Raw genomic sequence first — 27,559 nt, 5'->3', positions numbered from 1 at the left:
TGCTGCCAAGTAGGTAGTTATGTGCTGTCCAGAGCCATTTCCTTAACCAGTTCCAGGCGGCATTGAATTAAATCTACCCAGTTTTGATCCCCTAAAACCTGCCAGGGCGTAGATTTCAGCTCACCGCTGCATGTTCTCGTAGCTCCCGCCGATGGCGTAGCTCTTTATTCGCTGCAGAACACCGCCATCTCTAAAGGTGCGTACACACGCACTACCGTGAGGTTCTTTCAGACCCTCCCGCTGGGCGGACGGTTCAGTCGACAGTAGTGCGTGTACACACGAACTACTGTCGGCTGAACGTCCGCCCAGCGGGAGGGTCTGAAAGACCAGTCGTTGCCGGCGGTAGTGCGTGTGTACGCGCCTTAAGACGGCAGAGCCCTGTGAGCCGGCCAGGCGCAGATTTCATTGGCTCCTAATCATGTCATCAATGTAAGCAACTCCCATTGGCTCACATTAATAACACGGTCATTAGCCAATGAAAGCGGCTCCTGACCAGCTTACAGAGCTCTGCCGTCAGACACGACAGAGTGATGGCCTGAGGCTCCAGGAGTACAGTGTAGATGGCGGTTATGTGCGGCGATTTGTCAGTATCCGGCGTTTTCTGGTACCAGCGGTTTCTGGTCCTTAAAGAGACTCCGTAACAAAAATTGCATCCTGTTTTTTATCATCCTACAAGTTCCAAAAGCTATTCTAATGTGTTCTGGCTTACTGCAACACTTTCTGCTATCACAGTCTCTGTAATAAATCAATGTATCTTTCCCCTGTCAGACTTGTCAGCCTGTGTCTGGAAGGCTGCCAAGTTATTCAGTGTTGTGGTTCTGCTATAAACTCCCCCTTTCAGGCCCCTCTCTGCACACTGCCTGTGTATTATTTAGATTAGAGCAGCTTCTCTCTTCTCTCTTATCTTTTACAAGCTGGATAAATCGTCCTCTGAGCTGGCTGGGCTTTCACATACTGAAGAATTACAGACAAGGGCAAAGCTGTTTGCAGCAGAAAAAAGAGCAGCCTGAAACTTCAGTGCATGAGAACTGCAGGGAGAAAGAAACACACAAATGATCTCTTGAGATTCAAAAGGAAGGGTGTATACAGCCTGCTTGTGTATGGATGTATTTTCTATGTGTGGACATGCTGTACATCAACCTACTTCCTGTTTTGGTGGCCATTTTGTTTGTTTATAAACAAACTTTTTAAAACTGTTTTTAACCACTTTTAATGCGGCAAGGAGCGGCGAAATTGTGACAGAGGGTAATAGGAGATGTCCCCTAACGCACTGGTATGTTTACTTTTGTGCGATTTTAACAATACAGATTCTCTTTAAGTGGGCAGTACTTAAGTGGTCTTGGTTGTTAGTTAAGGCTCTCTGAGCTGAGTCTTGGTCCTTGAGAAAGGACCTGAGCACATGCGCTTCTGTGCATTTTCTGTAACATCTACCGTACATATTACACAGGCCGATGCACATTGCTAAACAATGCACAGAAGTGTTCAAGAATGCTCAGTCTCAAAGTCAGGCCCAGTGCACGCCAAAACCGCTAGCAGATCCGCAAAACGCTAGAGGTTTTTGAAGCAGACTTTCAGAGCGATTCTAGGCATGTTTAGAGAGGTTTTCTAAACATGCCTAGCGTTTTTTTGGAGCGTTTTTGTGTAGCAGATTACAAACATTCTTACAGTGAAACTGTTACTGAACAGCTACTGTGACAAAAACGCCTGGAAAACAGCTCAGATCTAGCGTTTTTTCAGAGCAGTTTGAGCTTTTCCTATACTTTACATTGAGGCAGAAACGCATCTGCAAACCGCAAAAGTGCTGCAGGACCCACATTTGCGGTTTGCTAAAAACCTCAAACCGCTGGTGTGCACCATCCCATTGAAATACATTAGCCAAGTGTTTTCACAGGCGGAAGCGGTTAGCGGAACGCTTCAAAAAACTGCTCGGTGTGCACCAGGCCTAATATATTGAACATAAGTTGATCAATGTAAAAACCAAGCTCTGCAACTATGCACAATGCACACATTGAAAAAACATGATTTACTTTGTGTCTGTGCCAGACTCCAGTGCTAGACTGACAACAGGAAAACAATCCACTGACCTGGGTCACACCAACTCTCACTTCACGGCTAATTGATCCTCCCCCCTTCAGCATTTCTCCTCCACTCTTCAAGAATCCAGATCCTCCCCGCAGGAATCCTGTAGCCATAAGTTCCAAAACCTCTTCCAAAGTGGCTTTCTTCACATTCTGACGCATTACTTAAGGGGAAAAAAAAAAAAAAAAAAAGGGTCAGACCTCATGCTACATAGAAGTGGATTGGCCAAGACTGGACGGTGTGGCCAGCTTAAAAAAGATATACTGATACAAATGAGAGATGTCAAAATGAGCCCAAATATATGTTCCGGAGTGGTCAGACACCACAGAGTCGGTTTCCCTCCGATATGCTCCTGGTGTTAGAAACTCAGACCATTACACACTAGAATGTGCTGATGACCTATAACCTGGCAGTAGTTTTGCCAGCGCATACACATTTCTGGAACTGGGAGCACATCAGAGGGAAGCCATGCTGGAACATATATAGGTGATCATTTTGACATCTTTCATTTGTCTCTGTATTTCTTTAAAGTAAACCTGAAGCCAACTAGATAAGAAAAAAAATGTCAAGATACTTGTATCTATGAAAAGGGAAGGCTATGGGATCCAGATACGTAACTTTTTTAAAGCTCGCTTCACATTTGCTTTGAAGTACAACTACAATGGCAAAAGCATACAATTAAAAACCTGTTTACAAACTTCTTATTATCAATATAGTTATCCTAGCTTTTTTCTTATATAGTTATCCTGCCTGAGTTTGACCTAAAAGTATTGTCTTTGTGAAAATCAAAATATAGAATATCTTGTATTTCATAGAATATCTTGTATTCCATCAGCCATTTCTTTTCAACCATGTTCTTATTTTTGGATGGAGATAAATAATTTGGTCCACATATGCCAGCAAACAAATTGATTGAAACATGAGCAGTCACTGAAAGTTTTCAAAACGTGTACCAGTATTTGACCCATTTTAGGTGTGTGTGTGTGTGTGTGTGTGTGTGTGTGTGTGTGTGTGTGTGTGTGTGTGTGTGTGTGTGTGTGTGCGCGTGTGTGCGCGTGTGTGTGTGTGTGTGCGCGTGTGTGCGCGTGTGTGCGCGTGTGTGCGCGTGTGTGCGCGTGTGTGCGCGTGTGTGCGCGTGTGTGCGCGTGTGTGCGCGTGTGTGCGCGTGTGTGCGCGTGTGTGCGCGTGTGTGCGCGTGTGTGCGCGTGTGTGCGCGTGTGTGCGCGTGTGTGCGCGCGTGTGTGTAGATTAACAATCAGTACTAATAGAAAATATTCTAGTGTAATGTTCTCATCTACCCATTAGTCGTTGGGTGAAGTTTGCCGTGAAACATACCTGCTGCCTGTTTTGGCATTAATGCTGTTGCCATGACAGTTCCTAGAAGCTTAGATACCGCAACTCTGACGCCATAGTTGGAGCCTTCTAGGGCCTTGAAACAAAGTGTTGCTACATTCTCAAGCTCTGTTGTCCACATGAACACAGCCTCACTCTGAAGCTCCAGCAGGCACTGTTGGGAAAAAAATTTAAATATTAAAGTGGCCACAAACTTTTTTATGAGAATTTTTATTGAATTGGTTGGGCCCAAACATAACCATTATAAAAACAACATTGTACAACAGAGGGAAAAAAAAATAATAAAATTACGTTCTGGTTGCACATCACACTTAAAGTGTACCAGAGACGATATAAAATAAAAAAAAAAAAAGTTTTATACATACCTGGGGCTTCCTGAAGCCCTATGCGCCGCCGGAGAGTTTCATAGAGAGCACACTTCTCTTGCGCAGACTAGCTGAAGTTACAGGACCGGATACCGGCAATACAGAAGGCGGCATGGGGGCGATCCGAGCACATGGGGTTAGAGGAAGCCCCAGGTATGTATAAAAACATTTTGTTTATATTGTCTCTGGTTTCCTTTAAGTACAGTAGACTCAATTTTCAAGAACTCAGTTCTTACGCAGAAAAAAAAATTCCTGGGCATGCAGGAATTAAAGCTATTTTTACAGTGCATTATACAGTATTGAAGCAGAGTTACATTAACCACTTCACCACTGAGAGGTTTTACCCCTTGAGCACCAGAGCAATTTTCACCTTTCAGCGCTCCTTCCATTCATTCGTCTATAACTTTATCATTACTTATCACAATTAAATGAACTATATCTTGTTTTTTCCTCCACCAGTTAGGCTTTCTTTAGGTGGGACATTATGCCAAGAATTATTTTGTTCTAAATATGTTTAAATGGGAAAATAGGAAAAATGTGGGAAAAAAATTTATTATTTTTCAGTTTTCGGGCCATTATAGTTTTTAAATAATGCATGCTACTGTAATTAAAACCCATGAAATGTATTTGCCCATTTGTCCCAGTTATAAAACCGTTTAAATTATGTCCCTATCACAATGTTTGGCACCAATATTTTATTTGGAAATAAAGGTGCATTTTTTTCAGTTTTGCGTCCATCCCTAATTACAAGCCTATAGTTTATAAAGTAACAGTGTTGTACCCTTCTGACATAAATATTTAAAAAGTTCAAAAAGCAGCAGCGCTGTGATAGGCACCCTTGGATAGTATAGTTCCACCTCCAGAGATCCAAATCAATATATGTTCTTCTCCTCAACGTGCAACTCAGTGCACCAGAAAAGGAAAATATGGAGTCTCTCAGTGGAATGATCAACTGCAAAACTTTATTCAAATGGATGAATGTTTAAAACAGATAAGATCAACTCACATCTAAAGGGTCCTACTCCAGTAGGAACCCTTCTGGCAATAGCGCTTCCCACTCCGTGTGGTACTACAGATACAAGCGATCAATGTGGCGTTGCCCGCTCTCTTCCCGACTAGTTTCGGCCTTCCGCCGTCATCAGGGGGTATGAGAGCGGGCGGGCAAACCATACATATATATATATATATATATATATACAAATAGTCATAATTACCTTTCACCAGTAAGCATGATTGCGGAATGACAGCCGCCGCTCGTAGCGGGCACTTCCGGCTATCATCGGAACTACTTCCAGTTCACTGAATGAACCAGGCCATCACTGGAGCGCACGTGCGTCTCACAGTGATACGCGGCCGTTGTTGGAGCGCAGTTGCGCTTCATCTCAGTAAGCGGCTAGTACGCCGCACGTAAAATACACATATATCTATATAAATTTATAATGATGAATCATGCTCTTATGGGAAAGACTTCATAATTAAAAATTCGTTATAAACAATATAAATTAAAATCATATAGTATCAAGCAAGTATTAGCACATATTGACTATCAAGATGCTATTAAAAGCCTTACGAGTAAAAAGGAGCTAATAGTAAAACCAGCCGACAAAGGCGGGGGGGGTAGTTGTTTTATCGAAAACACAATATGACGAAATGATGCAGGATATTTTAAAAGATAACACTACTTATAAAAAATTGAAGAAAGACCCAGGCCCCAAATTTATGAAAGAACTGACAGAACTTGTCAGTAAGGGTAAAGAGGAAAGTTTATTGGTAGATAAGGAGGCCACATATCTAGTCCCCTCCTTCTACAGAACACCAGTACTATATGCGCTACCAAAAATTCATAAGAATTGTGTTAAACCACCAGGGAGGCCGATTGTTAGTGGCATCGGCTCCATAACGTCAAGATTGGGAGAATTTCTGGACAATTTCCTACAGCCATTGGTAGTTACAGTGCCCTCATATTTAAAAGATTCAAAAGAACTGATTAAATTATTGGGAAATGTGCAATTATCTGAAAATAGTTTTTTAGTCACAGCTGATGTGACATCCTTATATACGGTCATTGACCAAAAAAAAGGTATATCCTCTGTAGAACATTTTTTAACTAATTCAGGAAATTTTAACCAACAGCAAATACATTTTTTACTTGAATGTTTGGAATTTGCCATGAGCAGAAATTATTTCTGGTTTGACAACAATTTTTATCTACAGAAGGTTGGCGTAGCCATGGGAGCTAAATATGCTCCCAGTCTCGCTAACCTCTATGTGGCTGAGTGGGAAGAGAAATTTATAGACCCAAGAAGACATAGTGCATTGAAATTCTGGAAAAGGTACATAGACGACGTGGTGTTTATGTGGGAGGGGGATGAAATATCTTTGCTGGCCTTTATTGAGTTCATTAATAGGAATGAAGAAAACCTCAAGTTTACATGCGATTATAGCACAACAAAAGTAGATTATTTAGATTTAACCATTACTAAACAAGAGGGTAGTCTAAAAACCCAGACTTTCTTTAAAACCACGGATCGAAATAGTTATATACCCAATGATAGCTGCCATCACCAAAACTGGCTCAAATCAGTGCCCAAGAGCGAAATGCTAAGGATTTACAGAAATTGTACGCAATTGTCAGACTTCAATACCGAAGCAGACCTATTAACACAAAGATTTTTAGAAAAAGGTTATGATGAGAAAGAAATCAATCAAGTTCGGGAAGAAGTAACACGGAAAGATAGAGAAACGATAATATTTAAGGAAAAGTCAACTAATATGAAAGAACCGGAAGTGTCAATGATTACAGACTATAGTGTACAACATAGAGATATCAGGAAGATTCTACAAAGACACTGGCACATCTTGCGGGCGGATCATGAACTGTCACATTGTATACCTGAAAAACCGAGAGTGATATTCAGAAGAGCACCAAATGTGAGGGATTTAATAACTAAAAGTGCTGTAGACATTCCAAATCAATCAACTGGCACTTTGGGTGATTTCAAAGGGTTCTACAAATGTGGTTTTTGTTTTGCTTGTAGACACTGTCCGAATGTTGCCCGGAGAACTTCTTCCTTTACTAGTAGAATGGGAGGAGACACCTTCCCTATTAAGAACCCTTTGAACTGTGAATCTAAGATGGTGGTTTATCTCCTTGGGTGCCCGTGTGGCCTACAATATGTAGGTTTGACGACGCGGGCACTCAGGGAGAGAACCTATGAACATGTAAAGAACATACGTAGTGGTTTTATGGATCATTCTGTCTCAGCACATTTTAAAGAGAAACATGGTTGCGATCCTAGAGGTTTGTTTTTTACAGCTATTGACCAAGTGAAAAGAAACTGGAGAGGGAACAACATGGATAGAGATCTGGCAAAGTTGGAGATGAATTGGATAGTGAAACTGAATTGCATGTATCCGAATGGTTTAAATATAGATTTTAATTTGAATTGTTTTTTGGCCAACAGTTGAAAATACCTGAAAGAAACACTTGAGGTGGGAATATTTATGTTGGCTACAATATAATGAAAGGATAGTGGAGTGAGATGGTAAACTGTTCTCTAACGAATTTTTAATTATGAAGTCTTTCCCATAAGAGCATGATTCATCATTATAAATTTATATAGATATATGTGTATTTTACGTGCGGCGTACTAGCCGCTTACTGAGATGAAGCGCAACTGCGCTCCAACAACGGCTGCGTATCACTGTGAGACGCACGTGCGCTCCAGTGATGGCCTGGTTCATTCAGTGAACTGCAAGTAGTTCCGATGATAGCCGGAAGTGCCCGCTACGAGCGGCGGCTGTCATTCCGCAATCATGCTTACTGGTGAAAGGTAATTATGACTATTTGTATATATATGTATGGTTAGCCCGCCCGCTCTCATACCCCGATGACGGCGGAAGGCCGAAACTAGTCGGGAAGAAAGCGGGCAACGCCACATTGATCGCTTGTATCTGTAGTACCACACGGAGTGGGAAGCGCTATTGCCAGAAGGGTTCCTACTGGAGTAGGACCCTTTAGATGTGAGTTGATCTTATCTGTTTTAAACATTCATCCATTTGAATAAAGTTTTGCAGTTGATCATTCCACTGAGAGACTCCATATTTTCCTTTTCTGGTGCACTGAGTTGCACGTTTAGGAGAAGAACATATATTGATTTGGATCTCTGGAGGTGGAACTATACTATCCAAGGGTGCCTATCACAGTGCTGCTGCTTTTTGGCGATATATCTACTGTTTTGGAGGCTGAGGATTCACCCCTACAGTGGCTGCAGTGTGTATCCTTGGGGAAAGAATATTGACTGGTATCACGTGAGGCGCCTCTGTTATATTATTGACATTTAAAAAGTTCAGTCCTTAAGGTAACTATTTATGTATTTTTTTTTATTGTAAATGTTTTATTTTTTTTTTAATTACAAAAAAAAAAAAAAAAAAAAAAAAAAAAATGGGGAGTGTGGGAGGTAGAGTTAATTTTTTGTGTATAAGTAATCTATTTGTATGTGAAAAATGCTTTAGGGTGTAGTTTTACTATTTGGCCACAAGATGGCAACAGTAACTTTTTGTTTAACCACTTGCCAACCGCCCACAGCCCATGGGCGGCGGCAAAGTGGATGCCTTAAGGACCGCAATACGCCTTAGGGCGTTGCGTCCTTTTCCTATGCCGGGGGAGCGATCGCGTCACGCACGCTTCCCCCGGCAACTGGCTCCGCCCACCCGCCGTAACATCCCGCCGGCCATACGGAAGCGCCGGCGGGATGTTAACCCCGCGATCGCCGCTACAAAGTGTATAATACACTTTGTAATGTATACAAAGTGTATTATACAGGCTGCCTCCTGCCCTGGTGGTCCCAGTGTCGGAGGGACCACCAGGGCAGGCTGCAGCCACCCTAGTCTGCACCCAAACACACTGATCTGCCCCCCCCCCCCCGCCCACTGATCGCCCACAGCACCCCTCAGACCCCCCCCTGCCCACCCCCCAGACCCCTGTTTGCACCCAATCACCCCCCTAATAACCCATCAATCACTCCCTGTCACTATCTATCAACGCTATTTTTTTTTTTATCTCCCCCCCTGCCCCCTCCTGATCACCCCCCCACCCCTCAGATTCTCCCCAGGACCCCCCCCAGACCCCCCCCCCTGTGTACTGTATGCATCTATCCCCCCTGATAACCTGTCAATCACCCGTCAATCACCCATCAATCACCCATCAATCACCCATCAATCACCCCGTCACTGCCACCCAACAATCAGCCCCTAACCTGCCCCTTGCGGGCAATCTGATCACCCACCCACACCAATAGATCGCCCGCAGATCCGACATCAGATCACCTCCCAAATCCATTGTTTACATCTATTCTCTCCTCTAAACACCCACTAATTACCTATCAATCACCCCCTGTCACTTTTACCTATCAGATCAGACCCTAATCTGCCCCTTGCGGGCACCCAATCACCCGCCAACACGCTCAGATTGCCCTCTGACCCCCCCCCCTCCCCCCCTTATCAATTCGCCAGTGCATTAATTACATCTGTTCTTCCCTGTAATAACCCACTGATCACCTGTCAATCACCTGCCAATCACCTATCACCCATCAATCACCCCCTGTCACCCCCTGTCACTGCCACCCATCAATCAGCCCCTAACCTGCCCCTTGCGGGCAATTTGATCACCCACCCACACCAATAGATCGCCCGCAGATCCGACATCAGATCACCTCCCAAATCCATTGTTTACATCTATTCTCTCCTCTAAACACCCACTAATTACCCATCAATCACCCCCTATCACCACCTGTCACTTTTACCTATCAGATCAGACCCTAATCTGCCCCTTGCGGGCACCCAATCACCCGCCCACACGCTCAGATTGCCCTCAGACCCCCTCCTCCCCCCCTTATCAATTCGCCAGTGCATTAATTACATCTGTTCTTCCCTGTAATAACCCACTGATCACCTGTCAATCACCTATCACCCATCAATCACCCCCTGTCACCCCCTGTCACTGCCATCCATCAATCAGCCCCTAACCTGCCCCTTGCGGGCAATCTGATCACCCACCCACACCATCCGATCGCCTGCAGACCCGCAGTCAGATCACCTCCCAAGTGCATTGCATCTGTTCTCTCCTCTAAACACCCACTAATTACCCATCAATCACCCCCTGTCACTGCTACCCATCAGATTAGACCCCCATCTGCCCCTAGGGCACCCAATCACCCGCCCACACCCTCAGACCCCAGCCCTGATCACCTCGCCATTGCATTACTTGCATCTATTCCCCCCACTAATCACACCTTGAGACACCCATCAATCACCTCCTGTCACCCCCTAGCACACCTACCCATCAGATCAGGCCCTAATTTGCCCCGTGTGGGCTCCTGATCACTCGGCCAAACCCTCAGATCCCCCTTCCGATCACCTCCCCAGTGCATTGATTGCATCTATTTTCCCCTCTAACCACCCCCTGAGACACCCATCAATCACCTCCTGTCACCCCCCTAGCACTCCTATCCATCAGATCAGGCCCAATACAACCTGTCATCTAAAAGGCCACCCTGCTTATGACCGGTTCCACAAAATTCGGCCCCTCATAGACCACCTGTCATCAAAATTTGCAGATGCTTATACCCCTGAACAGTCATTTTGAGACATTTGGTTTCCAGACTACTCACGGTTTTGGGCCCGTAAAATGCCAGGGCGGTATAGGAACCCCACAAGTGACCCCATTTTAGAAAAAAGACACCCCAAGGTATTCTGTTAGGTGTATGACGAGTTCATAGAAGATTTTATTTTTTGTCAAAAGTTAGCGGAAATTGATTTTTATTGGTTTTTTTTCACAAAGTGTCATTTTTCACTAACTTGTGACTAAAAATAAAATCTTCGATGACCTCGCCATACACCTAATGGAATACCTTGGGGTGTCTTCTTTCTAAAATGGGGTCACTTGTGGGGTTCCTATACTGCCCTGGCATTTTAGGGGCCCTAAACCGTGAGGAGTAGTCTAGAAAACAAATGCCTCAAAATGACCTGTGAATAGGACGTTGGGCCCCTTAGCGCACCTAGGCTGCAAAAAAAGTGTCACACATGTGGTATCGCCGTACTCAGGAGAAGTAGTATAATGTGTTTTGGGGTGTATTTTTACACATACCCATGCTGGGTGGGAGAAATCTCTCTGTAAATGGACAATTGTGTGTAAAAAAAATCAAACAATTGTCATGTACAGAGATATTTCTACCACCCAGCATGGGTATGTGTAAAAATACACCACAAAACACATTATACTACTTCTCCTGAGTACGGCGGTACCACATGTGTGGCACTTTTTTACACTCTAAGTGCGCTAAGGGGCCCAAAGTCCAATGAGTACCTTTAGGATTTCACAGGTCATTTTGCGACATTTAGTTTCAAGACTACTCCTCGCGGTTTAGGGCCCCTAAAATGCCAGGGCAGTATAGGAACCCCACAAATGACCCCATTCTAGAAAGGAAACACCCAAAGGTATTCCGTTAGGAGTATGGCGAGTTCATAGAAGATTTTATTTTTTGTCACAAGTTAGCGGAATATGACACTTTGTGAAGAAAAACAATTCAAATCAATTTCCGCTAACTTGTGACAAAAAAAAAAAATCTTCTATGAACTCGCCATACTACTAACGGAATACCTTGGGGTGTCTTCTTTGTAAAATGGGGTCATTAGTGGGGTTCCTATACTGCCCTGGCATTTTAGGGGCCCTAAACCGTGAGGAGTAGTCTTGAAACAAAAATGACCTGTGAAATCCTAAAGGTACTCATTGGACTTTGGGCCCTTTAGCGCAGTTAGGGTGCAAAAAAGTGCCACACATGTGGTATTGCCGTACTCGGGAGAAGTAGTATAATGTGTTTTGGGGTGTATTTTTACACATACCCATGCTGGGTGGGAGAAATACCTCTGTAAATGACAATCTTTTGATTTTTTTACACACAATTGTCCATTTACAGAGATCTTTCTCCCACTCAGCATGGGTATGTGTAAAAATACACCACAAAACACATTATACTACTTCTCCTGAGTATGGCGATACCATATGTGTGGCACTTTTTTGCACCCTAACTGCGCTAAAGGGCCCAAAGTCCAATGAGTACCTTTAGGATTTCACAGGTCATTTTGAGAAATTTCGTTTCAAGACTACTCCTCACGGTTTAGGGCCCCTAAAATGCCAGGGCAGTATAGGAACCCCACAAATGACCCCATTTTAGAAAGAAGACACCCCAAGGTATTCCGTTAGTAGTATGGCGAGTTCATAGAAGATTTTATTTTTTGTCACAAGTTAGCGGAAATTGATTTTAATTGTGTTTTTTCACGAAGTGTCATTTTCCGCTAACTTTTGACAAAAAATAAAACACATACCCATGCTGAGTGGGAGAAAGATCTCTGTAAATGGACAATTGTGTGTAAAAAAAAATTAACAAATTGTCATTTACAGAGATATTTCTCCCACCCAGCATGGGTATGTGTAAAAATACACCCCAAAACACATTATACTACTTCTCCTGAGTACGGCAATACCACATGTGTGGCACTTTTTTGCAGCCTAACTGCGCTAAGGGGTCCAAAGTCCAATGAGCACCTTTAGGCTTTACAGGGGTGCTTACAATTTAGCACCCCCCAAAATGTCAGGACAGTAAACACACCCCACAAATGACCCCATTTTGGAAAGTAGACCCTTCAAGGTATTCAGAGAGGGGCATGGTGAGTCCGTGGCAGATTTCATTTTTTTTTGTCGCAAGTTAGAAGAAATGGAAACTTTTTTTTTTTTTTTTTTTTTCCTCACAAAGTGTCATTTTCCGCTTACTTGTGACAAAAAAATAATATCTTCTATGAACTCACTATGCCTCTCAGTGAATACTTTGGGATGTCTTCTTTCCAAAATGGGGTCATTTGGGGGGTATTTATACTATCCTGGAATTCTAGCCCCTCATGAAACATGACAGGGGGTCAGAAAAGTCAGAGATGCTTGAAAATGGGAAAATTCACTTTTTGCACCATAGTTTGTAAACGCTATAACTTTTACCCAAACCAATAAATATACACTGAATAGGTTTTTTTTTTAATCAAAAACATGTTTGTCCACATTTTTCGCGCTGCATGTATACAGAAATTTTACTTTATTTGAAAAATGTCAGCACAGAAAGTTAAAAAAAATCATTTTTTTGCCAAAATTCATGTCTTTTTTGATGAATATAATAAAAAGTAAAAATCGCAGGAGCAATCAAATAGCACCAAAAGAAAGCTTTATTAGTGACAAGAAAAGGAGCCAAAATTCATTTAGGTGGTAGGTTGTATGAGCGAGCAATAAACCGTGAAAGCTGCAGTGGTCTGAATGGAAAAAAAGTGGCCGGTCCTTAAGGGGTAGAAAGCCCTAGGTCCTCAAGTGGTTAATGCGACCTCCAAGTACTAGGAGGCTCGGAACAGTTTTTTTTTCACAATGATCGCGCTGCTTAGCAGAGAAGCAGCGGATCATTGCGGGGCTTAGATCAACGAACGGTAATGGATTTTCCCGTTCATTGATCTCCGGGCGAGCGGTTGGCGGCGTGTTTACCCGCGGGAGTGCGCACTAGAGTGAGCGGGAGCGCGGAAAGTACTGATTTCTCCATCCCTGGGGGTGAAAGGATGGTAAAGTGGTTAAAGTGGATCTGAGATAAACTTTTACTCATTGCATAATTGTGTTCCTTTCATATAGATTATAGGGCATTCCTCAAGCCAAATACTTTGTTTTGTTTTAATACTCTAATTCCCTATAAACTAAACAAGCCTCGCCCACAGCTTTTTAGAGTGCCTTGGCACTGTAGCAAGGGCTTATGAGAGCTCAGTCTGGGCAGGAGAAGGAGGAGGTTACTAGCCAGAGATTTCAGAGGCAGAGGGGAGGAGGGGAGGGGACTGAATTTGTCACATTACACACAGGCAAGCTCATAGCATCTCCAGCCCTCAGCCTGTGACAAACAGAACATGGCTGCCCTCATTGTTTCACAGGAAAAAATAATCATAAACTATTGAAGCTGTTTGCAGCTAGATATGCTGTGTAAACTATCTAAACTTTAGATAAGATATATAGACAAGTTACTTGTTATAGTTAGTTTTTCATCTCGGATCCACTTTAACATAAAAAATGGTCCGTTTAGTGAACCGTAACAGACCGGATCCTAACAGATGTGAATAGATGCTATGTTAACCATAGGATCCATTCACATTGCTCCACTGGAAAGAAGTTTAACCCATTACATTGAATGGATCGCAAGTTTGGGGAGGGAGCGATTTTTCCAGATCAACGGATGCATCACGGAAACGGAGGGTTGCGGATCAAAAACTGTGCCCAATAAAAACTGATCCGTTTAACGATTTAGTGTTTACATGGATACGTTTTTGGTACGTCCATAGTGAACCGGCTCTAAGAGGTATGGTACAATATTTTTAATAGAAACTCTCAAGCAACCAGAAATTACATTTATCTAAGCATTTACCACCCCCATAGGTGCAAGATAACTATAATTCTATTGTGTACACAGCAATAAGATGCACCATGTCATTTATAGCCATGACATCTATGGTAAAAACTTACTAAAAAAATAACTTTATTATAATTTTGCCTTCTCAAAATAGAAGGTTCTCAGCTTAAAGTGAGCAACTGTGGTTTCCCATGATGCATCTAGACTTTTTTTTTGCTCCATCAAAAGTCTAGGCTGATGTTTCACTTTAACATACATGATAAAGATACAAATTAGGAATGTATTCTGTTCAATAAAACTGTGTAGGTGCAGAAACATTACCTTGGCTACAGCACATCGAACAGCCATGGACCTGTCTGTCAGAAGGGATCGAGTATTCTTGTAAATGTCCCTGTGGCTGGAAGCTGCTGCTCCTCCAAGACCATTGAGAACCTTCTGCAGACTCATGAGGATCTCACTGCGACCCTGTGACTTTGCAAAATGGACATGTGCACAATCAGTTCTTGTCAACAGCTTGCAAATACAGTAACGTCTCTTTGAAGTTCGATCTATTTGGGCATATATTCTGAAATGCATACTAAAATAAATACATCCTCAATTAAAAATTCAGCGTGGCATCTCTCATTTTATTTCTAAACAGTCCACTCATGTAATTTGAACAAAAACACCAGGTTCAATACAGGCAGAGCAGTTTTAGCAATTAGCTAATTGTAATCATCTCAGGGTGTTTTTTTTTTTTTTTTTAATTTTTTTATTGTTTTTGTAGGCGCAGTACGCTCCCAGCAGTGTGAGGCGCACTGGCCCACAACATAAAAGTTACAAATCCCGGAAGTGAGCAGCAGCAGCAGCAGGGGACCGGAGGATCATTTTGTCTCGGCACGGACATAGGATGTCTGCGGGGGACTGGTAGAACTTCCAGGCAAGTTAAAAACTTTTTTTTTTCTGGGTGGGGGGGGGGGGGGGGGGGAAACAAAAAACTTACAGTACTTCTTTAAAAAAAAAAAAAAAAAAAATCTGTATATATAAAAAAGCCCCTGGGGGGTATTTACCTCGGGAGGGCATCCTAATGAGACATCACCTGTCCTGCTTAGCCATCTTGATCCCCTGGACACAGAGCGGCAATAATATTTTCAATTGCCGTTGTGCACACATGCAGTAGCGGCTCTCCACTTGGGTGGAAATAGCCAAGCTCAATCTGCTCCGCTCTACTACACAGGGGCATATGGCTTTTGCCTGCGCAGTGGCAGGGACCAGATTGGGCTCAGCTATTTGCGCCGGAGTTGAGAGCCACTACTGCACATGTGCACAACTGCAATTGCAAATATTATTGCTGTTCTGTGTCCAGGGGAGCCAGTACTGCAAATCTGCGCAGCCCAAAAAGTGGCCAACAAGGAGATTCTCTGTGGTTGTCGCAGTGTTGGATTCCCTCTACTAAGGAGAAATGGAAAGCCTCTTTAGGATCCAGAGGCGTCCTCCTCCCGAGGTGAGTACCCCCCAGAGGCTCTTTTTGTTACAGAATCCCTTTTAAAGATATTTTATTGATAAGGTGAAAACTTAAAGAGAACAAGGACATTGAATAAGGCCATTGTTTATAATGTCCAATTTCAGAGTTGTCTAAAAGCAAGTTATTTATCCATATTTTGCAGTGTATAACAAATGACTTACAAAGAAATTCAACTTCCAAACAACCTCCAGGAACCTGTTTCTAAATAGGGGACAGCCTGTATTGTCTATACTTGTAAGTCCCAGTACACACACAAGCCAAGCCAATAAATGGTCCAATCAAGCAGTCTGAGAATCAGGAGAGAATTCTTCTTGCTGACTGATAATCATTGTATCCATTGCTAGCAAACCAACATGGCAGTAAAGTTGGACCAGTCACGCACATGTCATGCAGTTTGCATATATAAATTACTGACTGAAATAACAGAAGTGGAAAGCCTGCATGAACTTGCTAGGAACATAAGATCAGATGAAAAAGCCATTGTACATGTAGGTATGTTGATTTGGTACCCCCCCCCCCCTCATTGTTTACTTATCATGAAAGCAATTAAAATTATTGACCGAAAGGTTGGCTGGAGGATCTGCCCACGTATATTAAGGCTCATACACACGCTCAACAAAAGTCTTTTAAATGCATAATTAACAACGTTAAAATCCAACTGTTGGATTGACTGTAGCAAACAACTTTTTTTGGTTGTTTCAACAACAAAAGTGGTTTGATAATTGTGCATTTTAAAGACATTTGTTGAGCGTGTTTGAGGCTTTAGACATAAAAGAGGTATGAATAATTGCTCAGTTAGACAGAATCTGATTCCTGATTAGCAATGCGGCCCAATGGCTGTGTCTTTATACGACTGACAGTGCAGCAGATCCCTCAAGATATCATCCAGCTCAGATAATGAGAGCATGTGTAAAAGACACAGCAAGCAAACAGAAAACAATCAGCAGTCATAGCTCATTACTCTGATGACATTAAACAAATGCAGGCTTGAGACCAGTACTACTGCAGGAGGCACCTAAAGGAACAGCCATTTGGTGTGGTAGCGCCTGTTGGAGAAAGCTGTATGAGTAATGTAACTCCAAGGCTGACCAGGTAGGTGGTCCATATTCCCAGCTGGAGCTTGGGCCATATAGGCTACTGCCCACTTTTGATAAATTCACACGTCACCTTATATAACAACAACAGTTCCTTGAGGAGATACAGCAGAATGTCACATACCTCTGCACTTTTCAGTGACTTGAGAAGATTATTTACAGTGTCAGGGAAAGAGCTTCCCAGCATTCTACCCATCTTTTCATAAAATGCCCCGACACATGCCACAGCAGCACTGGAAAAGAACAGAAGTAATCACACACAGGCTGATCACAACATACCGTATTGCTACACTCCAGTACTTCAAAGCCAAATTCAAAACAAACAAAACAGTTTTGTTTTGGATAGTGAGGTAAGGCATTAGACACATATTTGGAAATTTCTTGCTCTCCTGTGTCCTCTGAGAATTTTTATCACTTCCTATCCAGACAGGAATAAGTAAAATCTCTCGAGTGACATAGGCAGCACTTTTTTTGTTGAAGAGGTAGGATTGGAATCCCTGGCAAGATTGTGTTGCTGTTCCTCATTTCCTGTCATCAGGGCCAAAACTCCTGATATTATAGCACGCCTGAAATGAGAGGGCTATGGAAGCTGCCATATTTATTTCCTTTTAAACAATACTAGTTGCCTGGTGGTCCTGCGGGTCTATTTGGCTGGAGAATTGTTTGAATCATACCACTTGAAAGAAGCATGTGACTAATCCAATCAGACTTCACATGGAGCACCTGATTTTCATGCTCGTTCAGGGTCTATGGCTAAAAGTGGTAGAGGCAGAGGATCAGCAGGATAGCCAGGCAATTTGCACTGTTTAAAAGACAGACGAAAGTTTAAAAACAAACAAAAAAAAAATAACACAGGATCTACTTACCTGGGGCTCCCTCCAGTTCCTGGCAGTCCATCTGTCCCCGTCGCAGCTCAGGTGTCCTGGGAACCCCTCCATTGCAGATGCCGACCTCACCAGGTCGGTATCTTCTATCCCTGTGCGAGCGCGCCACTCACATGGCCTGGAGCGTTCTGAGCAGACCACATGATCGCTGCCGCACGCTTGCACAGAAGATGCCGACCTGGCAGGATCAGCATCTGCAACAGAGGGAATCCCGGGACACCGGAGCTGCAACGAGGGACTAATGGGCTGCCAGGGGCTGGAGGAAGCTCCAGGTAAGTAGATTGTTTTGTTTTTTTTCATATAACTCGGACCTGTCCTTTAAAAGGAAGTAAATATGTCAGCCTCCATATCCCTCTCATTTCAGGTACCCTTTAAAAGCTTTACAGGACTGGGTCTGAAGTGGTTCATGAGTCCAAAATTGGGAATGTACAACTTTTACTGTGGCCAGACTGAAATCCAGGATCTATTAAAAAAAATAAAAAAAAAATAAATTTTTAGACTTGCAATTGTAGCTTGAGAAGCTCCATAATCCTATAGGACCCTATGCTGTCTGAGGAGCCCCAGACGCTGATTCCCTAAGCTCTCTGGTGAAAAGTATTAGATGTAGATGATCAGTAGGACAGCCAGGCAATTTGCTTTGTTTAAATGAAAATAAATGTCAGTCTCCATATCCCTCTCACTTTAGTTAAGTTTTAAAGCCAAAAAGCCCCAAATTAGTCCAAGGAATAGAAAATGAGGGATGAGGTTTCCAATAGGCACACTGACAGAAAAATTGTGTCCAACCCCTTTCAAAAATAAAATAAAATGTATTAATTGGATTGAGTTTTAATACCTTAAGATACTGCAAGATAACGCATAAGGAGATAACATTTTATTTCCTCCTTTATAAAAAAAAAAAACAAAAAAAAAAAAAACACACAACTCACGTCAGCACTACCCCAAGCTGCAATTCATGTCATCCACAAGAGCAATGAGCAATCTGGGTGAAAGCTAACTAACCCAGTAGTACCTATTCTGTCTGTGGAAGAAAACAGGATTCCCAGAGGAAACTTGTGCTTTTTAGGTTTTAAGATTCATGGTCTTGTTCACACTTGTGCTGTGCAGTTACACTAAACAATAGCATATGCTAACTCAATACCCCTATAACTCAATGGACATGTTCACATACTGTATCCAAGTTGTAACAAAATGCACTACCCCCCTACAGTCAACATTTTTTCTGGATAACGCCCACAGAAATGTTGATTGGGGTGTACAGATTAACCTACACTTTATGCATTAAAATGCGCTCACGTGTCATAATGCACTGAAAGTGTAGTGTGTGTTTTGGATTGCAGATTGAATTGGCAATAATGTGTTAAAACCCCCACATATAGAAAGAGATGATTTTTTGTTATGTTTAAAGTTGCTAACCACTGCATTGGTGTGAGTTTGTTCTAAATCTCTGCCTAGTAAAAATATAGCTGTGTGTGAGTTTTCTGTTCTGTATAGGTCTCCATTGACAAGAACTACTTTCTTTGTGCATAGAAACACTTGATATTGACTGCTGTTTCCATGAACAGACGTAATCCTTTTCCCAGGAGGGTCATCAGCTTTCAGCCCACACTGTCTGGTGCTGATAGAACATAAAAGCATGTCTTGTTTTCTGTAACTGTTACTAGGAAATGGAAATGCCAAAAGATCAAGAGAGCCCTTAAATTATAAGCAAAACACTGCAACCAACACTACAGCAGTCCATTATGCAAGTACTGGACAAACCATGAGAGGAAGCCAGCAGACTGCTTTATTTCTCATTAAAGCAACAACAAAATGTCCTTTTACTTGTGAGGCATTACCTTCTAATTATCAGGGGTGTGTTTTTACTTATCTGGAACAGCAGTTTCCCTATGTGTGTACTGAGAAAGACCTGACTGTATACCAACCTCTCCTGCTTAATAAACATGGAGGGCTACAGCATGCAAACATAAGCCATCTTGTACCAGGTGTGCAAATTAACAGTGATTGATCCTAAAAAGTATCCTCATTGCTGGTTTACACTCGGAATGCCAACAGTCGAATTTTGCGTTGAGATTTTGCAAAAACAAAGTTCCCTGTAAAGATCATGGATTTAATTGTTAGGGCAATATTTGAGGGAACAAGCGCTGTATAGACACACTGTTCAACTACAGTGAATTAGTGTGTACTGTAATGTTCAATTGAGAGAGGAGAATAGATGGCTCGAAAGCCAGCAGCCTCATACAGACGAGGAAAAAAAAAAAAAAGATGATGAGTTATTTGGAAATCTGCTAAGGTAGATCAATAATCAACACGTTGGGGCAGATGTGGAAAGGCCAGATAATCGTCTCGTTTCTGTACGAGTTTTTATATACAGTAAGTTTAAAGCAAATCGAGACAGCTGGTGTCAGCACTACCCTCTATTTAGGATCACAGGGTGAGGGATTAAAGATGACAAAGGCGACTCTACATTATGGTCACGTTGTGCTCAGGAAGTAGGTATAACAGTTATTGATTTCGTGCAAAAGATCTGGCATTGATTGATCATTTATTGACATGCTGAAGCTGAAAGCAGCAGGGTCAGTCATACTATGCCAGGAAAAAAACCAAAACAAAAACACATATAAAGTATAAGTAGACAACTACTTGCTCTACTGACATAACAGATGTTTTGTACCGTCCACATTTTGTTTTCAGTGAATTTCATATAGTAAATAAAGAGAATTCTGTTCCTGGCATTTGCTATTTTAATTACCTCTGACTGAATTTCAATCCTGATGTAATTTCCTCCCTCTTTTTTTTTCCTCCTAGAATCTGCACAATCATAGCTAGCATGCTTTGTAAACACATGAGAGCACAGGCATAGATCGTATTTTAGCAGCACTGAACTGCCTTCAGCCAATCAGTGAGGAGCAGGAATGTGGGAGGGGAGATGACAAGCATCCTTCTCATTGGCAATGTACCAACTAGAGCCAGACCGACTGAGATAATATTTATTACAGCAGAAACCTTTCTAAATAGATTGAAGTGCTTACTATGCAGGGTGATGTTCCAGGCTGCATAATGAACACAGTGCAGTGGGTAAATGGAATTTGATTTTGTGGCTGGCAATCCCTCTTTAGAGCTGTGCCAAGCCATGCATAGCAACATGCAAAGCAACACTGCAAATCATACTGGTGCTAAAAAGCCACATACCGTGTGGTGTGAAAGTGGTGTGACGTGCCACGCAGCAGCAGTAATATGGTTTAGCTGCGGAAGATGTGCTGCTGTTGCCAAAAATAGGAGCCAGACACTTCCCACCTAGTACCCACGACATAGTATGTGGCTTTTTAGCACCAGTATGATTTGCAGTGTTGATTTGCATGTTACTATGCATGGATTTGCACTGCTCTAAATTTCAGCATATGAATAAATGATCAAACAATTCTAGATCATTTGCATTAATATATATAGTAAATCAGGTAATATGTGGCTGCTGTGGGGGCTCTGCAGATAAGCCCATTATGCCTTAACCACATCTATGATTTGTTCTGCATCTTCTCATCATTATATTGAAAAACCCTAACAGTCCATTAATAAGCAGAACACTGATGCCTTACAGTTTGGTTGGTAGGTATACAGCCGTGTCATCCTTGCTCTTTATCATCTCATTGCATTTGTCCAGTGTCTGGAATACAGAGTAGGTGTCTCCAATACTGTAGAGCGTGGCCAGATTCTTAGCAAGTAGTTTTCGGGTTGGTGGACCTGGAGAGCTGCTAATAAGTCCTGTAAGCTGTTCCACAAGTTTCTTCTGATTCTCTTTAATGTCTGTCTGTTATAGAAAATGGGAAAAAAAAGGGAACTTACACAATGTATCATATGACATGTTCATTTAATTCTTATGGTTGTAGGGTTTCCATTTAATAAATCTAAAATGACTAAAATTTGGCCAAGGTAGTCCGTAGTTAAAGTGGTCTGAAACACCGACATAACATACAATAAAAATGTGTTTTCTTACTTTTTATTACTTATACAGTTATATTTGCTTTTGTGCATAAGTAATATTGTCCGTTTACAAATTACAAGTTTCCAAAGTGTAGTTTATTTTGCCCTGAAACCTGCCATTGCATTTTATTCAAACTGCTTTTTATTATATATTAATATCTTCTAATTAGCGGTTCTGAGTTGTTTGTGTGCTTGAAGCACAGAGAGCTCCTTTTCACTTGTTACACTGTGTTTACACACATTGTAACAACATTGGAATGCAAATAAAGATACTGTTATATCCAGTTTGGATGCGGATTTGAAGCTGACTAGCAGGACAAAGTGCTTTGTTTAACCATTTCAGTGATGTTCTGCAAAAAAAAAAAAAAAATCTGGGATAGTAGCTTTCAAGCTGTGAGGAATTTTTTTTAGAGCAAAGTAGAAATACTGACTTTCAGACCACTTTAAGAATGAATCCCCCCCACAAACACTTTCAATTATGAGAAGTCTACAAAATTATCGCTTCACGTTTCTTTTGCATAGCCTACAACATAATAAATTGTAACTGCACTTATAAATGCAAAAAAGACAAAACAAACTATAGCAAGTCCTAAACCAAACAAAATCTGACTGCTGCAGAAGGTGTTCATTTTAGGCTAGATTATCATTCAGTGAGATGATGCAAGGCATGCAGTCCTTCAAAGCGACATATCAGTCATGTAATTTTCCCTCTCATTACCAAATATGGAGATCTTTAGCCATTCCCTTTTTCCCCTCACCAATTTTCCACGTAACCACTGCTGCCCAACACCTCCTACACTAGGTATCAATGATCTCAACAGATAAAGAACTTAAAACACAGCCCCTTATGCAGTCTATTAAAATCGACATTAAAGTGTACCTGACGCAGGTATTCTGGAGTAGTACTCTGCAGTGGCTTCTCATGTTTTCCTGGTCCCTACCCTTGCCATGCGGAGACGCTAGGAAGATACCCAACATATCCAACAAGAGCTTGTTGGATATGTTTGTGGTGTACGAGTGAGGCTGTAGTTCACCTGCGGGAGTGCAGCCATGCCTGTGGATAAAGCGGCTTAGTGCGCAGGCATGATCATACTTGCAGTACAGCTGCACTCATAAATGAAGAGAAGTGCAGGACCAAACTTCAAGAGGCTCCTAGACAACGGCGGTGTGTTGGAGTGCCAAAGCAGGTAGTTTCAGCATTCGGGGCCTGGGCACTGCTATAGCACTAATGTTATAGTGCGCACACCATGCAAGGGTAATTCAGGGTTCAGGCAATCACCAGACCTCAAATTACTTTTCCCTCCGAGTTGCTACGATACCAGGAATTTGCGTGGCAACAGGGTGAGCCGTCATTTGGCTCACCCTGCTCACAACCCACTAGTGGCGGAAAATTACGTACGCTGAAAGAGGACGTGGGAAATCTCTGGAGGATCCTGAGGCTTCCCTCTTCTTAGGCCAGTCTTTTTTTTTTAATGCCACCTCGGGTTCTTTTTAAGTTTCAATCTTTGTAGTTCTTTAAAGTTGAACATTATAAAGATTAAACAATTATAAAGAATTCCATAATGAAAAAAAAGGTCATAATTCTGCTCTTGCTCTCCATACAATGGAAAATCAGGCAGCTACATTTCAATAAAAAGATAGTGGTACATATGGTACTTTTTTAAGTTTAATCAAAGGTTAAACAAATGCTTCCGGGCTTTTACTCCTTGCCATCTCCTGGAGTACGGAAGCTGGCATTGTGTCAAGTTAATGGCAAAGCCCTCTTCAACCTCCCTTGCCAGGCTGCATGATATTGCTGGCAGTCTATGCTGAAGTGCAGAGCTCAGAAAATCATGTGACCACAATTAATTTGAGGAATTAAAGAGGTCTGAAAGCCAGCATTTCTACTTTACTCTAAAAGATTCCTCACAGCTTGAAAGCTACTATCCCAGAAACAAATTCTAGCAGATCATCACTGAAATGGTTAAACAAAGCACTTTCTCCTGTTATGCAGCTTCAAATCCGCATCCAAACTGGAGAACAGTTTCTTTTTAACTTGTTAAACAAAATTGTATCAACACTGGAATGTAAACAAACACTCTCTGCTTCAAAGCTCGTACACAAGTCGGGATTTTTCCAAACGACCGGTCGTTTGGACATCAAATCAGGCGTCTGTACGATTGGTCGTTCAGCTGATAAGACTGGATTTGAACGATCTGCCAAGTGGATTGTTCAAAACCAGTCTTATCAGCTGAACGACCGATCGTACACACGCCCGATTTGACGTCCAAACAACCGGACGTTCAAACGTCCAAATGACCGGTCGTTTGGAAAAATCCGACGTGTGCATGTACCTTCAGGCACACAGTGTTCAGAATAGCTCATTAGAAGTTTTTAATATAGAATAAAAAGCAGTTATAGTAGAAAAAGAATAAAATGCAATGCCAGCTTTCAGGGTAAGAAAAACTACACTTTGGAATTTGTAAACAGACAATATTAAGTGTGCCCAAAAGCAAATATGATAACTGTACGAGTAATAAAAAAGTAGGAAAACACATTTTTATTGAATGTTATGTCAGTTTCAGACCACTTTGAAGAGGAATTCAAAATTGATATAACCAATGTTACTGTCTTTACTACACTGCATGGTGACAATTTTTTTGCATGACTGTTTATCCCAGTTAACACAAAGCTTCATAATTTTAAACTCTTCCTCCGTCCATGCAGATGCACTACTGACTACCATCTTTGTGTATGGGGAGTTGTGGTCTATTACCGCACCCCCTTGTGGCTGCGTCCCCCTCCGTTCTAAGTAACTTGTCCGGTGTCAGCTTTAACACATTATTCAAGTTGTGAGGGCGCCCTTTGAACTTCACGCTGACACTATGCAGCACATGATTACATAAGGCGAGCGCCAGTGCAGAGCGGGCAACGCATACTGCATAGTGTCAGCGTGAGGGTCAAAGAGTGCCCTCACAGCTTGATTAATACACCGCCGCTGACACCGGACAAGTTACTTAGAATGGAGGGGTACGCAGCCACAAGGGAGGTGTGGTAAGACACTACACACCTCCCCATACACAAAGAATCCCAGCTAGGTCTTATTTTTGGGGTAGGTCTATGCTTGAAATATAACCTAGGCCTTATTTTCGGGGTAGGTCTTATAATAGGGGAAACATGGTATAATTCACAATACATGGGCATCACTCAGAGACATATTCCCAAAGTAAACTACAGGTATTTTGGAGTGTCATAGAAAAATAAACCTCACAGCTTTAAAATGTTAAACAACCACCCAAGCTTTTGCTTTATGCTTACCTTGTTTGCACCTATGAGTACTTTGTCAAGAAAGCGGAGCCACTCAAAAATAAAGACTGGCTTTTTAGCCTCCGTAACTTGAGCCAGGGCATCTTCCTTCAGGAGCAAACTGTGGGCCAATTCCATGTTTGGTCCCGCAACTGGGTGACTAGACAAAACCTGTGGGAAACATCAAATAGTAATGATGTTATTCTGGCTTCAGTACAAACAGAATTCAGTCTTTGTTAACCTAGTCTTACAGCTGATGTACATGATAAACTTAGTACAAATTTTCCTACGATTAAAGCATAAGGGATTGTACAGATGGGCGCCTGAACCAGTCGTGCGGCGTCTTGCTCAAATGCTTTTCTGCTAGTGAACAAAAAAGCATTTATCAACCTTTGGTGGCACTTCCATCATTCATCAAATGCGCCACGTTTTGATCTCTGCAGGGGGACATGCAAACGTTGCAGTTAGCCAATCCTGGATGCTGCATGTAGCATCCAGGATGAAATGAGAGGACGAGGAACGACGGGATCAAGCATCATTTTTCGTGAAGTGTTTGAATGTGCTTTGAAGCATTTCATTGCACGCAGTAGGTTTGAAAAGGGTTCGAGGCTTAGAACAGAATACCCCTCCTCAAACAACAAGCAAAGTGATTACCAGCAATTTACAACTGTTGCAAGCGTTTGTCCATATTGCTGGCACACAAAAACGACTGAGATGCTGCATCCAGGGACAAAACAAGATGAGGGATGTGCTGCTGCAAATGCACAAACAGTGTGATTGTTGTGTGAACAACCACTTCCATTCATTCAAATGGTGAAGCAGTTGATTGATTTAAAACAAAGGAAGAAAAGGACAGGATAACTGTGAAGTGCATAAATCACTAAGCCCAAACTTTGCACAAACTCTTCTACTCTTCTGCAGGATTCTCCCCAGGCTCTTTAAGCCATGTACTCCACCCGGCTAACTGTGGAGAGCACCCGGCTGTCATCAGTTTGCCTTCTCACCTTTCTTCTATGCTGAAAGTAGAGTCCTGTTGGCCCTTCATTCCACCCGTCACGCCCTACCAGGCCACTTTTTCATGCCACCTGGCTGGAAAAAATTTCAGGGGAGAACACTGATCTGCTATCTTATTTTGCTCCAAGGAAGTTATAAATAAGTTCTAACAAATATATAAAAATCAGTGGGGACATTAGAGAGAACACCTACCCTGCTCTCGGTTTCATTCTTCACTGCTCAGCCTGCATCTTTTCATCCCTGATAAAATTCCTGACTGAGCATTTAGTCTGGCTTTGCTCAGGAATCATTATAGCTGAGTCTGTCTTCTCTAAAGTCTTTTCAAGCCCAAGCCTGCTCCCTTCTGGCTCTGCTATAATGACTCAGCTATAATGATTCCTGAGTAAAGCCAGACTGAATGCTCAGTCTGGGATTTTATCAGTGCCGATTAGAAGCAGGCTGAGCAGTGAAGAATGAAACAGAGAGCAGGATAGGTGTTTTCTCTAAATGTTCCCACTGATATATATGGTAAAATACATGAGGGTGCTTCGTCCCTGGTTCACTTTAAAGAGGAACTCCAGCCTAAACAAACATACTGTCATTAAGTTACATTAGTTATGTTAATTAAAATAGATAGGTAATATAATCTCTAACCCACACTGTTTTAAAACAGGCAAATGTTTGATTTCATGATGGCAGCCATCTTTTTGGTTGAAAGGAGGCGACAGGGAGCATGAGACACAGTTCCAACTATCCTGTGTCCTGAGCACCTCTCCCAGTTGCTAGGCAACGTGAACAACAACATAGGAAATCCCATCATGCTCTGCACAGCATCAGGGGAAAAAAGCCGGGGCTTTTTTCTTTGATGGGTGGAGCTTAGGTAAAAATGCAGCTAAAAATTATGCTTTGGTAAGAAAAACAAAGTTCTGATGCTGTGAAACTGTTAAAGAAACACCAAGCCTTTTCAGTTCTGCTGAGTAGATTTTTAGTCCGGAGGTTCACTTTAAGGACCAGAGACCACCCATCACCTCAGGCCGCCCATTCTGCCATCTCTATGGCGCCAGAGCTCTGTGAGTCGTTGAGGAGACACTTTCATTGGCTCCTGACCGCTTGATCAATGTAAGCCAATGGGAATTGTGTACATTGATGACAGGGTCAGGAACCAACGAAATCGGCTCCTGACTGGCTCATGGAGCTCAGCTGTCATAAAGGCAGAGTGAGTGAGCTGTGGCGGGCAGAGAGTGAAGCAATTGACAGAGGCGACGAGAGAGGTGAGAACGTTCAGCGGCGATGAGGTAAGATCTTCACCCTGACAGGAATAACAGCATTAAGACAGGGCATAGATTTCAGTCACCGCCGTCCGGAAGCAGTTAAAGAGAAGCACCTCCCATCACCATTGATGGATGTATTTGTATGCAATAATTACAGTGGAACACTACCCTACAACCATCACTGGATGATTTTGCATGACAAGAAAAAGTCTCCTGGCAGTTGCACCACATGCACCATACTTTATTTTTGCAATGTTCTTTGAATCCATTTA

At 42.3% G+C, this 27,559-nt stretch overlaps 1 protein-coding gene across 2 annotated transcripts in view; it reads right to left on the bottom strand.

Moving 5' to 3' along the window:
• Positions 1-27,559, bottom strand: part of HEATR5B (HEAT repeat containing 5B) — a 106,917-nt gene that overhangs the window by 73,861 nt on the left and 5,497 nt on the right. Inside the window, exons 2-7 of one of the 2 annotated variants that reach the window (XM_068232131.1) lie at positions 25,036-25,194; positions 21,354-21,565; positions 17,001-17,109; positions 14,600-14,749; positions 3,415-3,586; positions 2,085-2,242 (exon numbers count right to left, since the gene is read on the bottom strand). In XM_068232131.1, the coding sequence (XP_068088232.1) occupies positions 2,085-2,242; positions 3,415-3,586; positions 14,600-14,749; positions 17,001-17,109; positions 21,354-21,565; positions 25,036-25,161 (927 nt within the window). In that variant the 5' untranslated portion in view covers positions 25,162-25,194. The remainder of the gene's footprint in view (positions 1-2,084; positions 2,243-3,414; positions 3,587-14,599; positions 14,750-17,000; positions 17,110-21,353; positions 21,566-25,035; positions 25,195-27,559) is intronic. The other variant, XM_068232132.1, reaches the window with a different exon arrangement.

This window comes from Hyperolius riggenbachi, chromosome 4, assembly GCF_040937935.1.
Source record: "Hyperolius riggenbachi isolate aHypRig1 chromosome 4, aHypRig1.pri, whole genome shotgun sequence".
In the NCBI taxonomy this organism is placed as follows: Eukaryota; Metazoa; Chordata; class Amphibia; order Anura; family Hyperoliidae; genus Hyperolius; species Hyperolius riggenbachi.
This window is presented reverse-complemented; position numbering and strand designations above follow the sequence as displayed.